This window comes from Trachurus japonicus, chromosome 23 (genome assembly GCF_045865225.1).
Source record: "Trachurus japonicus isolate A0001 chromosome 23, Traja_1.0".
NCBI lineage: Eukaryota > Metazoa > Chordata > Actinopteri > Carangiformes > Carangidae > Trachurus > Trachurus japonicus.
The window spans coordinates 8,940,524-8,954,008 of record NC_140929.1 but is presented as its reverse complement, the minus strand read 5'-3'; the positions used below and the strand labels follow the sequence as shown (position 1 = coordinate 8,954,008).

The following is a 13,485-nucleotide window of genomic DNA, read 5'->3' as shown; positions in this document are numbered from 1 at the left end:
TATACATGGCATTTTAAGGGGATATCTAAATGTAGAATCTCGTTTGGTATTTAACTAATACTCCCTGAAACTTCTGATGCTGGAACTGTGTGCAAGAAGAAGAAAAAACAAACCTGCGAAAAAAAGGGAGGGAACCCTAAACAGAGGTCAGCAGGTGTCAAGCTCCAACCTATATAAGCTGAATCTACGTGTGCTGTGTCCTAACCATCTCACTGGAAAGGAGGAAACGTCTCTCTGGACTGGGAATCATCCACCTAGGGTTAGAATCTATTCTTTCCTCGGGCTACGCCACCCACGTTAACACTATGGGATGAACATACAAGTATTGCACAGTGCTCAACAAAATGCTGTGTGAGGCGACGACCCCGCTTGCACTCGGATAAAAACGTCTTTTAGTTTGTTTTTTTCTTTTCTTTCTCTCTTTCCATGCCCATGTGCAGTCGGGCGACGCCATACGCTCTTTCTCTCTCGTTCTTTCTCTGCGTGTAGAAGGGAAAAATGGCATTAAACGCTACGACATCACTACAGAACAAACTGGTTTCGCTACCTACTGATAAGTCTACATCTCTAAGCACACACGGCAGTCACAGTGATACACAAAGCAGTCCTCAGAGACTCCTATGGAATGACAAGTAGCTTTTTTCATAATAGTGCTATCAACTACACAATAACATTGAAAACATTTAGAAAGTCCTCCTGAAGCTAGCATCGAGTATATGCAAGAGGTTCCTCCAAGATAAGAGACTTCATGGTTTTCATGGATTAAAACTCATTCCTTTCCTAATTGGACCCGTAGTAAAGGACATGATGGACTAATAGCCTACACAGACCATTAACTTTTACGGTTATTTCTCATTCTCCTGGTGTAGTCCTGTGCCAACATGGAAACGAAACTGATGTAACTGCTGTTGGCTGAAACGTGATTTGTCATCATTGCTTTTTCTTCTTATGTAATTAAGCTGATCGAACAGAACAGGAGGAGTTTCTGGCCCCCCTCACCCCCCTGCAGGTGTCCTGAAATAAAGCCAGCCAACAATCGTCCAGAAATGGTTAATAAAGAAGTCAACAAGCTAGGTTTTAAAGACATCCAGTGCAAAAACAGCAGCCACATAAAAAGTTAAAACTGGCAGTAAAACATGGCTAGCTCTATTGTCACTGTGAGAAAGGCAACGCAAAGCAAAGACTGCGATTCAGGGCACCATTGCAGCCAAAGACATTGTTCCCAATAAACCAAAGCTACAACCACTAGCAAGTGGGAGTGTGCATGAAAGAGAGGATATCTACATAAGTCACCTCCCTGAAAATGGCAGTGTTTAGAAACTCGCTTCACCTCCGTCAATAGTACATTGACCCCAAGTTACTCTTGATTTTCTTCCTCTCCTCTGATTGAAGGCAAGGGGATAGTATCAGAAGAGCATCCCCTGGTGTCAGTAGATCTCCCCCCGTCCCAGCCTTTAGTAAAGATTGTAAAAAAAATCATGCAGTTTACGAAAAATAGTCAAGACGTTGAATTGCTCTAAAAAATAGTCCTCTTAAAACCAGGAGTCACGACTCTATGTTTTTTTTTTGTGTTTTTTTAAACTCCATCTCAAAGATCGGACCCTGGCCTGAATGCGATATACTTCCAACAACGACAAGGCTGTTTAAAGTAAGCAGTTAACAAAATATTGTTAAACGAGCTTAAGGACACAATGGCTACAGCTTGGTGCTTTTTCACATGGGGTTTGTTGCTGAAGGGTTAAGAAATGATTCTTTTTTTTTGTTTTCTTTTTTTTTTGTTGGTTTTTTTTTTTGTGGAGGCAACATTTTTGACTGTCGGAAAAGAAAACAAGCCCGTCAAAGTGAATGATGGCTTTTAAAAAAATGAGGACGTATTTCACTTAGAAGAAACTGCTAAACGTGGAGAAATGAAACGCTAACTGGTTTGTGTCGACTATTGTTTCTGGTGTGCGTCAAGCTGAAACGTATAGGTCCTCTGACTGAGAAATAAGTACAAAAAGTCGTAAGAAATCATGTGCTTGTATAATTTCCAGCAGCATTTTTTTTCCCACAGAACCATAGTAGTTAATGGCCTTGTATTTTAGAGTTTTTGTGTGAATATATTCATCCGTTTGTCTTTTCTGTGATGACCCTTTCCTGAACTTAAAGCCAGACATTGTCCTTTACAGTGTGAATATATTTCCACGAGCATCTCGCAGGTTGGAATTTGTGTTTTTTTTTTCTGGAATGCAATAAGGTAATAAGGTAGAATTTTTAAATCCTGGGATATATAATATTGGCTTTCCTCTATATCTGCATTTACATAATTTAAAATAGAACATCTTATTAAAAACATCAAGATATACACAGATTAGGAAACGGGTAACAACATACAAACACATAAACTATAAATCATTTTTGTCTGCATACTTATATATACAACTGTGGTACAATAAATTCTTTCAGTCATGCGCTATCTATACAGATCATATTGCTTAAAAGAAGGGGGCATTTGGTCGGGGCAGTTTAGGGCTCGGAGATGGAAAACAAATAAAACGCTGAATCAGAATGGAACGAAAAATAAATAAACAAATAAAACAAAAAAAAGTAGGAACCCGATAGAAAAAAAAGCAGAGGACAAGATGTCACAGGGAGTTTCAACAATTAAGACTGTGTGTGAAATTTGGGGCAGTAAAGCTGGGTGAGGCGGGGGTTAAAGAGGGCAGGGGGTTACATGGATGGACCCATATATCACTGAGGTATTTACACATACTGGCTAAAGAGTACTACAAGGCGGGTGCTGAAAGGGCCCTGCCTATTTCTTGGTGGAGAGCTGAGCGTCCACCTCCTCCTCGGGCTTCAGCACGTGCCACTGAGCGATGGGTCTCCTGGGGTTGGCCAGCATGTCGGACCAATGGCGCAGCTCCGTCCCCAAGCTGTTGAGGCCCACAAAGACCTTGCCGATGGCATCGTTCTTGCCGATCTTGTCATAGTCCAGAACAGTTATAACAATTTGCACTTTCTGCAGAGAGGGAAGAGTGGGAGAAGTTGTAGACGGACAGATAAATCACAGTGTCGTCGGCATATTGTCTGTTACATCCACTGAAAGCTAAGTTTGCATCAAAGACACACTTCTAATAACTTTGGTTTTATATTTATTTTTTTGTGTTGAGTTTATAGTGTTCCATAAAGTTAAAGAAAATTATTAATAGAAATCAACTGCACATAGGGATATAATCAGAGACTTGATCTACAATATAGGCTCCATTTACAGTAAGTGATAGTCTGAAGGAACCTTTCTGCTGCTTTAAGAGGAACAGTGATACAAAGCATGATGCTCCTTCAGACATTAATGTAGATAAACAGGATGTGACACTCGTGACCGGGCCTCAGTTACATCCAAAGCCAAACACTGCAGAGTGTTTGACCACTCAGAGGCCGGCCTGCGACTCAGCCTCGGTGGTGTGTGTTTGTTCAAAGGGACACTGCAAAGAGGAGTGACCTGGGCATCAATCTCTGGCAGAGAATATGAATTAGTGCACAAAGAGCTCTGATTAAGTTTCGATCCAGTGGCACAACTGAGACGGAGCCGCCGCCACCTGCATGAGCGCAGAACCACTGTTGAAAAAGAGCATGCCTAATCCGCCATGTAATGAAATACTGAATAAGGTTCCCAGATGGCCAGTTGGGGTTAGTTGATTTTTAAAGGGACAGTTCACCTTCAAATTACTCATTAAAACAAGACTGTTTCATGGGGAATTAGCAGCGCCCATTCATTAATTAGCACTGACCAGTCAGTATTGTCCTTGCTGTGACTCATTTACCAATAATCACCATTATTGAAAAGACAGATATGTGAACGTTGTGTCAGTCTCATCAAACTCTTTTGTTTTTATTTGTTTTGTACTTTCTCATTACTGTGTTTTTATTTGATGTAGTTTAGATTGTTGATGCATTTCAAAATCAATCTATGAGCTGATCAAGAACCAGAGTTTAACCAGTTATGTGTGTGGTTATGGGGGAAAAGGCTATGGATGAAAACAAATGCAGCTAAATGGTGTCACTTGCTGCTTCACAGCTAATTGCGTGTGTGCTGAGGAGACTGTGAAACAACCTTAGTCAATAACAAACCCTCCGTCAGCGCTACGAGACAGACCAATTAAAAGAAAACAGTCTTTGCAATTCCCACGCAATCTCTGAGACAATTAAAATCTTTAAATTAATTACACAAATAGTCCCAAGGTCAGCTTTAACTCAAATCCAACACTACGCCTCTGCTGATAAAAAGCGCTTCATCTGTGACTCCCTATAAGCACGCGTTGTTGTAAATGTTAACAGGATGGGGAAAAGAAAAGTGCCTGAGAGATCGATGAACAAATTAAACTGTATTTGTTTTCTCTTAAAGGGATAGTTCACCCTAGAATGATATTTCGCTCATTATCTACTCACCCTCATGTTGACTAAGGGCTGGAAGAAGTTTCAGAGTCCTCCGTCCCTTCCCTGAGTTACAGGGGGTCTTAGCGTAGCAGTGCATTTCAAGGCAACGGTTGTAAAGGGACACCAGAGCTCTTCGTAAAAAAACACACACAAAAAAACATCCAAATACCTCCATGCTGCTCGTATGTAATGTCCGTCTTGTGCTGAAGCCCCAAATTGCGTAATTGTCCCGAAAAAAATTAAATAAGTCCACATTCCAAGCATGTTTGTAGCATTAGCTCTGTGTCTGTTGTCCGGTCTTCCGCTGCCAGCACGCATGCGCAAGGTTCGCACTGAGACCGACTCGAGTCTCAGTCTGGTTGCGCATGCGCGCTGGCAGCGGAAGACCGGACAACAGACACAGAGCTAATGCTACAAACATGCTTGGAATGTGGACTTATTTAATTTTTTTCGGGACAATTACGCAATTTGGGGCTTCAGCACAAGACGGACATTACATACGAGCAGCATGGAGGTATTTGGATGTTTTTTTGTGTGTGTTTTTTTACGAAGAGCTCTGGTGTCCCTTTACAACCGTTGCCTTGAAATGCACTGCTACGCTAAGACCCCCTGTAACTCAGAGAAGGGACGGAGGACTCTGAAACTTCTTCCAGCCCTTAGTCAACATGAGGGTGAGTAGATAATGAGCGAAATATCATTCTAGGGTGAACTATCCCTTTAAACACAAACAATTGAAATATTGTGGGAGTAAGTCTGTGTCTTTATCTAAAACCAGATTCAATACAGCCAGAGGCCTAAAGAGCCTAAAGAGCTGTCTGTCGGTTGTCCATTAACTCAAGGCTCACTACGACCTCTTTAAGGAGCTTCGTTGGCATCTGCCATGACCTGAATACTATTCTTAACCTCGTGCCTTTGCGGAGAGCTTTCCATACACCCAATCAATAACAGGTTTATGATTCAATCAGTGGCACTAATAATTATTTAATGATCGACCTGGCTCTAGGTGATAAGACAAGAAATGCAAATTTGGACAACCTACTGGTATCAGCAGCACTAAATAAGGGCCTTGATTTGGATGAGGTTGATTGGGATCAACACTGTTTAAATTGAATCTGAGGCTTGTGGACCCAAACCCGTGATTTGTGAGCTGTGACAGGCTTAATCAATTTGACTCAATTACTGTCTTGCCTGAAGAGATAATGTTGTTCATTGCTATTCCTTTCTGGCACGGTTTGTGCATTTTTTATTCTTTGTTTTATAATGATCTGGAGAGAGATTCCTACTTGTTCTGTCACAGATACAGCTTCCCTATGCTGTAGTTGTCGGTGTAAGCTCTCTGCCAACTTCACCTAAATCCTAATGTGCATGGTAATCATTGTAAAACATTGTGATGTATATGCTACAGGTAATAACAAAGTGCAGAGAATCACATCCACGCAGCAATTGGCTTGTCAAATTGCGAAACCGAGGCTGATTTAAAATGAAGTGCCTTTGATTATACTGTTATGATGAAAAGCCTCTAAACTGATTATTTGGTAAATGAGCTCCCACTTATCAGTTGCTCATATGAAACTAAATCTTTGCTGGTCTTTACAAAACAATTGGTCTCTACGGTGTCGCACAATATGAATGATTTTTCTGTGCATGGACGAAGGATGTACCTGGATTTGTTCAAACGGGACTTCAAAGCTAAAAGACTCGTTGTAGTAAGGGTTGAGGGTGTTCTTCTTGATTGTCGTCTTCTTCTTCTTCAGCCTCTTGCCGTTTTGCATCAGATGGATCTTCACATATGGATCTGCAGACAAAGAATAGAATAAATTAACATATATTTTAACCTTTTTTTTTACCTCTTTCACAAAACTTTAAATCCACTTTTTCTGATCTTCTATTTGTCGGCACAAATTATAGGATATTAGAAAGGGTATTTTGTGGAGCAAGTGGTGATGATCGATGCTTATGCTGTAGCAATAGTAAAATTTACAAATGGCTCATGTATGTTAATGTACATTAATTTGCTTTTTTTCATGGCCGCCACTGACATCATTGGATGACTAAGGCAAACATGTACACTGCAAACATGTTCGTAATCAGTTATCTATTACTTTTAAAAGCTAAAGTTGGGGTTTGGGGTAAGGGTCCATAGCTGAGCTGAACTGCAGAGACACAGGAGATGATGTTCTGTAGGTTTGTCCCTCTTCACAAACATGTTCTCTGTAAATATACATTTTATCATAGCAGCTTTAAACCGACCTCCAAAACCAACAATAATGAATAAATATCTCCAAAACAAGCAATGGTCAGTTGTTACAAAAGGCAGCCATGAAAACCATGTCTCTTTACATCACTCGATTAACCTTCCCCCATTCAAGAGCCTCATTTTCTTCTGTCCCAATGCCATCTCAAGTAGTAGCCAAGTGGTCTGCTTCGTCCATCCTCATCCACTTCTTTATAGCAATCAGGTTGAGTGTGTGTCTGAAAATGGCGAGCCACCCATCGCTTTCATTTATGACGCGACGCTGCTCCTCCTGATTTGTTTACGTCCTCCCAACTGTCATCACAACTAAATTGGACGATCTAGAGGAGAGCCGGTGTCTTTGTTTAGGCTCAGAGGGAAAAAACGGACAAGTGGATAGTGGCAGTAATCACCTCGTCAAGCTGTGAAATAAATATGTTTTTACGTCTTTAATTGGTCCATTAACAAGACAAGGTGAAGCGGTTAATTTTCACATTCAAAGAGATCCAAATGAAAAGTTCAGGCAGCGAGAGAATTCCTCTTTAAGTTTGAGTGGCAAACAAAAAGGACCCAAAAGATGAGTGACGATTCAATAATCACTGCGGTTCAAAGAACATGTCTTCGTCTCATTCATTCCCTTTATTCTCACTAAATTTGATCTATTGTTGCACTTGGTTGGTGCTTATTAATTTTGGAAAGTCAGAAAAAATATGTCCCATGTGTATTGTTGAGTCGTCATTTATGTTTTAACACACACAGAGCGGACCAGCCAAGACATCACTGCAAGTACTGTATAATCTTTACTCTTTATTAACCCCATGTGTGTGTCTGTCATTTCCCTTTTTATTTCAAGCTGCTTCTACTCTTCTAGTCACTCGACCATCGATGGAGAGCTGTTGGGATGCTCGTCTTTCTCGCAGGTTCTCCGATCTTCATTAAGGACGTCTGAAGTTCTGTTAGAGTCACCTTTGGCTTTTATCGACCAAGGCCCTTCTTGCCTTATTACTTTGACCAGACACAATTTAGAATGAGTCCTGGTGGCTCCAAACTTTCAAATGTCATAATTACAAAGGTCACTGTGGAAACAATCAAAGCTTTAGAGATGGTTTTAGACCCCTGATCTTATCTGTGATCTACAGTAGTCTTTTGTTGTGGGAGTCTAGTTCTTTGGACTTCTTGCTTAATTGTTTATCCTGACACGCAGTTTGACTTCTGGGATCTCGTATACCCAGATGTCTGCCTTTCTAAACTATGTAAAATCATTTCATTTGGCCACAGATGGGCTCCAATCAAGTCCTCAACACATCTCAAGGATAACTAGAAGGGCACTCAGAGAGTTTCCTCCGCCGTCAACGCCGATGTCAAACAACATACGCCAGACTGAGGAGGAGAAAGGTGATTGAAATTCATAGTAAATGATACTCAAAAATTATTATTCCTGAGCACTACAGCTCAACATGTGTAAAAACATTCTTTCATTTTGATAAGATTGTTGTAAATCCTGGTGCCACGTGAGAAGAATATACAAGGTTTAATGATGTCAGACCTCAGCCCACAATCGTGGAGATTATACAAGAAAACGGTAATGAAAAACACCTCATGTCATTTATCATACAAGACAACACGCTGCTTTAGCAAGACAAAAACAAATAACCATAATGATCTCAGAGATGCTAATAAGGTAGTCCCTCACCGGAGGCTAACAACAATGCCCCCTCTGCTAATACTCAATACTCCACCTCAGAGTTGTGCACTGGAACAAATGAGGAGCAAGACTCTGAATCGGGTCTTATAATTGGTTGTTCAAATGCAGCTTGCCCTGATAATCTGGATTTATTCCTGGATCCCATCAACACAAAGTCTTTATTATGCTTCATGTTTTTCTGTTTATTGATGTGTGAGGCTGCTTTGAAAAAAAAAAAAAAAATCTCAGTTTTTAGATGGAACATTGGTTGGATTTCGAGCAATAGCAAACACTGAACAAGCTTAGCTCCCTTAATCTTTTATCCAATTTAGGGAGGGGGGGATAAGGACCTGATTGCAGACGGACAGACTCATCCAGGGCATCTGACATGAATATAGACTAGAGAGAAAACCACACAAACAGAGTAAGAGGGGGAAAAAAGCAGCAGCATAAATAGATGACGGAGACGTGAGTGAAAAGGTAGTGGGCTCCTAATGGAGTGGGTGTCCATTATTACTCTCATGCTGAGAAGAGCTGGAGTGCTGGGATGATGCAAACAGTGAATGAGGATGTGTTGTCACTTTCTGCTGGAAATGGAGAGATATAATAAATAGTAGGGAAATAAGAAACCTCTCCAGCCTTATCTAGGATATTTTGTCAAATAGCTAAATCAGCCTATTATTTACTGTTTTCATCCATCAAGTCAGTGTCACATTTGTCACAAATTTGACTTTGCAAAAGACTCAACTTTGGGAATCTTGTCGACTAAACTCAAACTCTTATTCTTTTGGGATTTCTCTTCTATTTCTGCACTGAACTCCCATAAATCACTTGCCAGTCCTGTCATATTGTCAGCGCCTGCCCTGGGATGAATGAGTGAGTGAAGTTTCAGCAGGTTTTCTTTGTGTGATCAGCCATGGGTGGCCGTCGTGGCTCACAGAAACTCCTCAGTTCTTCTTCAGTCTCCTTATTTCAAAGTAATCTGGCGTAGGCAGGAAGAGAGAGCGAGAGCACAGAGGTCTGAAAGTCGAGCACAAAGGCTGAGGAACCGCAAAGGGCAAAGAGAAAGAAATAGTTGAGCTTTAGGCTGAAAGAAATGGGTTTGATAAAAGACAGATTACATAACATAACATCACAAAATTAGACGGGACTCATTAAAACATGATGTAACGCTAAATTGAGGCCGCAGCTGCATATCTGATTGATATTTGGATACTCAGTATAGTGATATCTATAGGCACCATGTACAGTAGAGGTCATGCATCCTCTTATTTTGGCGACTGAGCTTGATTTAACAAAATAAAACAGCTGAAAGGGAATATGCAAGATAACCCTTTCTCAGGCTTTTAAAAAAAAGGCAAAGAAAACACACCTGTGGCGCCACATCACTGCTATCCAGACGCTCTTATCTTTCTGGCCAGCAGATGAGAGTTTGGCATTATTGAGTTTTGGGAGGCTCGCCGTACCTCATATCCGGCCCATTTTGCCGTCTCATCCCAGACGGATGTAATCTCTCCCATTTTATGGATGAATGGCAGCGCCCCTGATGTCGGAGCGCCTCCTCACATATGTGTACAGCACAAAGGCTCGCCTCCGCTATCCTAAGGGTAACTCATCTGAGCGGATCCTGGATCTCGGCCACGGTTTCATGAGGCGATGCGCTATCAGTAGTCCATACATTTCCCCCAGGAGGCTTGCAGCAGGTTTCTGGATAAGTGATGAGCTCCGAGCCAAATCAGCTGCAGAGTTAAGTAGAGCTGCTAAAGTGGTCTAATTTTAAAAGTGGTTACTTGTAGTTTTGTATTTCAAGCTGTGAATAATTGCCAGCTGTGAGTCATTTGGATTATTCTAGCGAGGACGGAGCGCCGTCACAGCTGAAGCTACAATACTTTATTACGTGCACAAACACGCAGAATTTGTTTCTTCCTTGAGTGTTTCCGTGTTCGCCGACTGTGGCCGCTTGACGGAGCCGTGCCAAATGAACACCAGTACAAAGCAGGGTTAAATATAGCCCGGCTGTCATCTTAGCTTTTCTCCCATCATTTTGGATTTGCCACGGTGGGTGCACCCAAGGGTGACTGTCGGTTTAGTTTTTACACACACAATTCAGCCGTGAATCACACACACACACATGCCACAGTGACACTTCCACAGGTGCAGACCCACATGAACCATAAAACCGCCTCCACACAGTGTGATCCACATTGTGTAGCAGAGTTGTTTACACAATGAGAATCTTAATCATCTTGGAAATCCTTCTGTAACTCATCTGCTTCTCATTATCTACACATCTTTGGGATTTGTATCTTTATAAAGCAGAAATTCTGGCAAAAATACATTTTGCATCATTCCCTAATCACTTTCAAATTGCTTTTTTTTCTCAGGCCTGTTCATCATTTTAATGATCCCTGGGTGCGCTGCCTTCCTGACTGCGAGTAGAGAAAAAAAAGCCTCTTATAGTCCGACCAGCCAGAGGAACAAAACAAATAAACCCTTTAGCCGAGAGGTTTGATGGTGAGCCGGAGCACCGGGTCGGGGCAGCGCGGCTTCATTACCGTCGACACGGCGCCTGTGTGCTTTGATAACCTCCCCCACTGCGGGCCATTACCTGGTTATGTGCCGCCTCACAGCCCTCTGGGACGTCTTCAGAGCTACAAAGAGGGTGGGACAAAACACTTTTTTTCTGCCACTACCTGTACAAGACCACATGTCCTCATTCAGAGTCGCTTCCAGGCTCTTAGCCTTTGTGTCTGACACTGCTTTTGAGCTTGACTCACCTTTTGATGGCGCACCGTGCCGAGGATGCACCGCAGCAGCAGGAAATACTGAGAAATGCACCGTTTTAAACAACTTTAGCGCAAAAAAATAAAATGACCGAGCTGTGGGAGGCTGAAAGAACCGTTCACTCTGCCCGCTGCTGCTGCCATCACCGGCTTTTACGACTCACTCTCTCGTCTTTAAGTCTGTTTTGGAAAACTGTGAAATTACACCATTCCGCCACCTGGAGTTTCAAGATTTCTCCGAACTCTGATTGTCTACAACTCAACATAATGGGGTGCGTGTTGGAACTATACATCGCTGTGGAGCCAGCTAAAGTGGAGAGAGGAGTAACTCGTCTGTAATGAGGCCGGGATTATTTTGAGACGACAGCTAAAGAGCATGGTGCTCCGAGCGTCACAGCAGAAAGTCAACTGTAAGTTCAGAAACAACAACTTCAAAAGTTTTTTGGGGATTTTTTTGTTTTGTTTTTTACCTTCGCAGCATGGAGGTGGATTTTATGAGGAGCCAATCAAAAGAATTATTTCTGATTATACATTGGTTAATGATAATACCCACATCGTCCACAGTGAGCCATAATTAGGCATGGTAAACAGGATGACAATAGAGGAGAAGGCTGATCCCAGGCCATCAATTACTTGTCCTCCTCCTTAAGCTCTGGCTGAGCCGCCTTGTGGATGTAGGGCTAATTATTGTTATTAGAGACCTGCCCATTATTTCATCCATCTGCTGTACTTTTTAAGTCTGTTCTCGGAGCAGGAAAGCAGTCGCAAACCATTAAAAAGAAAAATCAAAACTCAAACTGCAATTTGGAGTATATTCTGGTCGTGTGTAATTAGAAAACGTGCAAGGTGCTATTACTGTATGCTAATAATTCACCCTGAAACCCACAGACGAGAGCACACAGATAAAACATGCTCCAATTAAACGTGACATACAGTACACCGGTGTCAAACTGTCTGGCTTCCCTGCTATTTCCCATCTCTGTCAGAGAGAAACCTGGCCTTCAAAGTGAACACATTCACACCTTTTTTACATCCTGGCTAGTCAACGTGGCTGACAACTGAAAATGTTGACGATCCCACGATGCAAATGGACACAGGTGAGAGCTAATGCCAGTAGCATAAAATGGTGGCGGGGGAGTTTTTTCTCTCTTTTTTTTTTTTCCCTGCCAAATGGCTGCTCACGCCGGTCTGATAGATGAAAGGGAGCTCTGAGCTTTTAATGTGTGCTGTGTTACTGTACTGCAGGATGTTAAGGCTTATATAGAGAGACTGGGCTGTCAGGCAGAAAGTAAGTGGACCCAGGTGTATGGTAATTGATGGAGAAATTACCATAGGAGGGAAGTGCACATCGGGGAATTTAAAATGAAACCACTGAAGAAAGTCAAAGGAGAGGCAGGAGGGGGGGCGAGAGGTCGGGTTATTGTGTGTGTGTGTGTGTGTGTGTCTGTGTCTGATATGATCAAAAATGACCAGTCAATACTCTCTAGATCTCGAAGGTTGAATATGATGCTCTGCTTTTTTTTATTTTTTTTATCACCTTGTCAATATTAAAGCGATGCTCAAAGAGAAGCCTCACACTCATTATCATATTTTCTGGATTATCAATGAGGAATCTTTGTTAAGGTAAATGCAGAGTGTGTGATAATTTGTGCAGAACGGGTCCTCAGACATCAATAAACAGACTTTGGCTTTAGCACCGACACTGTTAAACATGAAAAAACCCTCATGGTTGCCACCCATAATTTCATTATAGGTCAATTTTGTCTGGCACAACCTGAAATGTCACAGTTTAAATGTGTAAAATGTCACTTTAAGACTGGAACCCAAATCAATTAGTCCCTAAAATTTGTTTAAAAAAAATGTCCCATCAGGAGTTCCTCAAGATAAAGGATGATTTCAAAACAGCAAAAATATACAATTAACAGTAATATAAAGTTATTTAAAGCAGAAAATCATCACAATTTAAAAGCCTGGGAAGCAAGTGTTTAGTTTATTCCCTTGAGAAACATAATTCATTTATTTATAAAAATTGCTATAAATGAATAGTTTCGGCTTTAACTTGAGTATTTTAGGGCAAAGTATCAGCTTGAACCCCAGTGTGTGTGTGTGTGTGTGTGTGTCTGTGTGAGCTCCATGTGCTTATTATAATCACAGAGCGACTGAGGTGTGTTTGGAAGCTGTAATGTGCACACAGCTGGCTCCGCCATGCACCTTTGCCCACATTGCTCACTTGTCCCCACAGGAGAGATACAATTTCACAAAATGAGATTCTTTCATTTCCGCTTCACAGTACGACATTAAAACTTTTATGGGTGGAAACTAAAAAGCAACTGAACCCCCCCCCAACAACTCTCTAACTGGGAACTCAC

General features: G+C 41.6%; 1 protein-coding gene across 5 annotated transcripts in view; it reads right to left on the bottom strand.

Moving 5' to 3' along the window:
• Positions 1 to 427: 427 nt before the first annotated feature.
• Positions 428 to 13,485, bottom strand: part of syt1a (synaptotagmin Ia) — a 173,468-nt gene continuing 160,410 nt past the window's right edge. For all 5 annotated transcript variants that reach the window (XM_085768839.1, XM_085768843.1, XM_085768840.1 and 2 more), the window contains 2 exons: positions 6,078 to 6,211; positions 428 to 3,001 (listed from right to left, as the gene is read on the bottom strand). In XM_085768839.1, the coding sequence (XP_085624965.1) occupies positions 2,795 to 3,001; positions 6,078 to 6,211 (341 nt within the window). In that variant the 3' untranslated portion in view covers positions 428 to 2,794. The remainder of the gene's footprint in view (positions 3,002 to 6,077; positions 6,212 to 13,485) is intronic.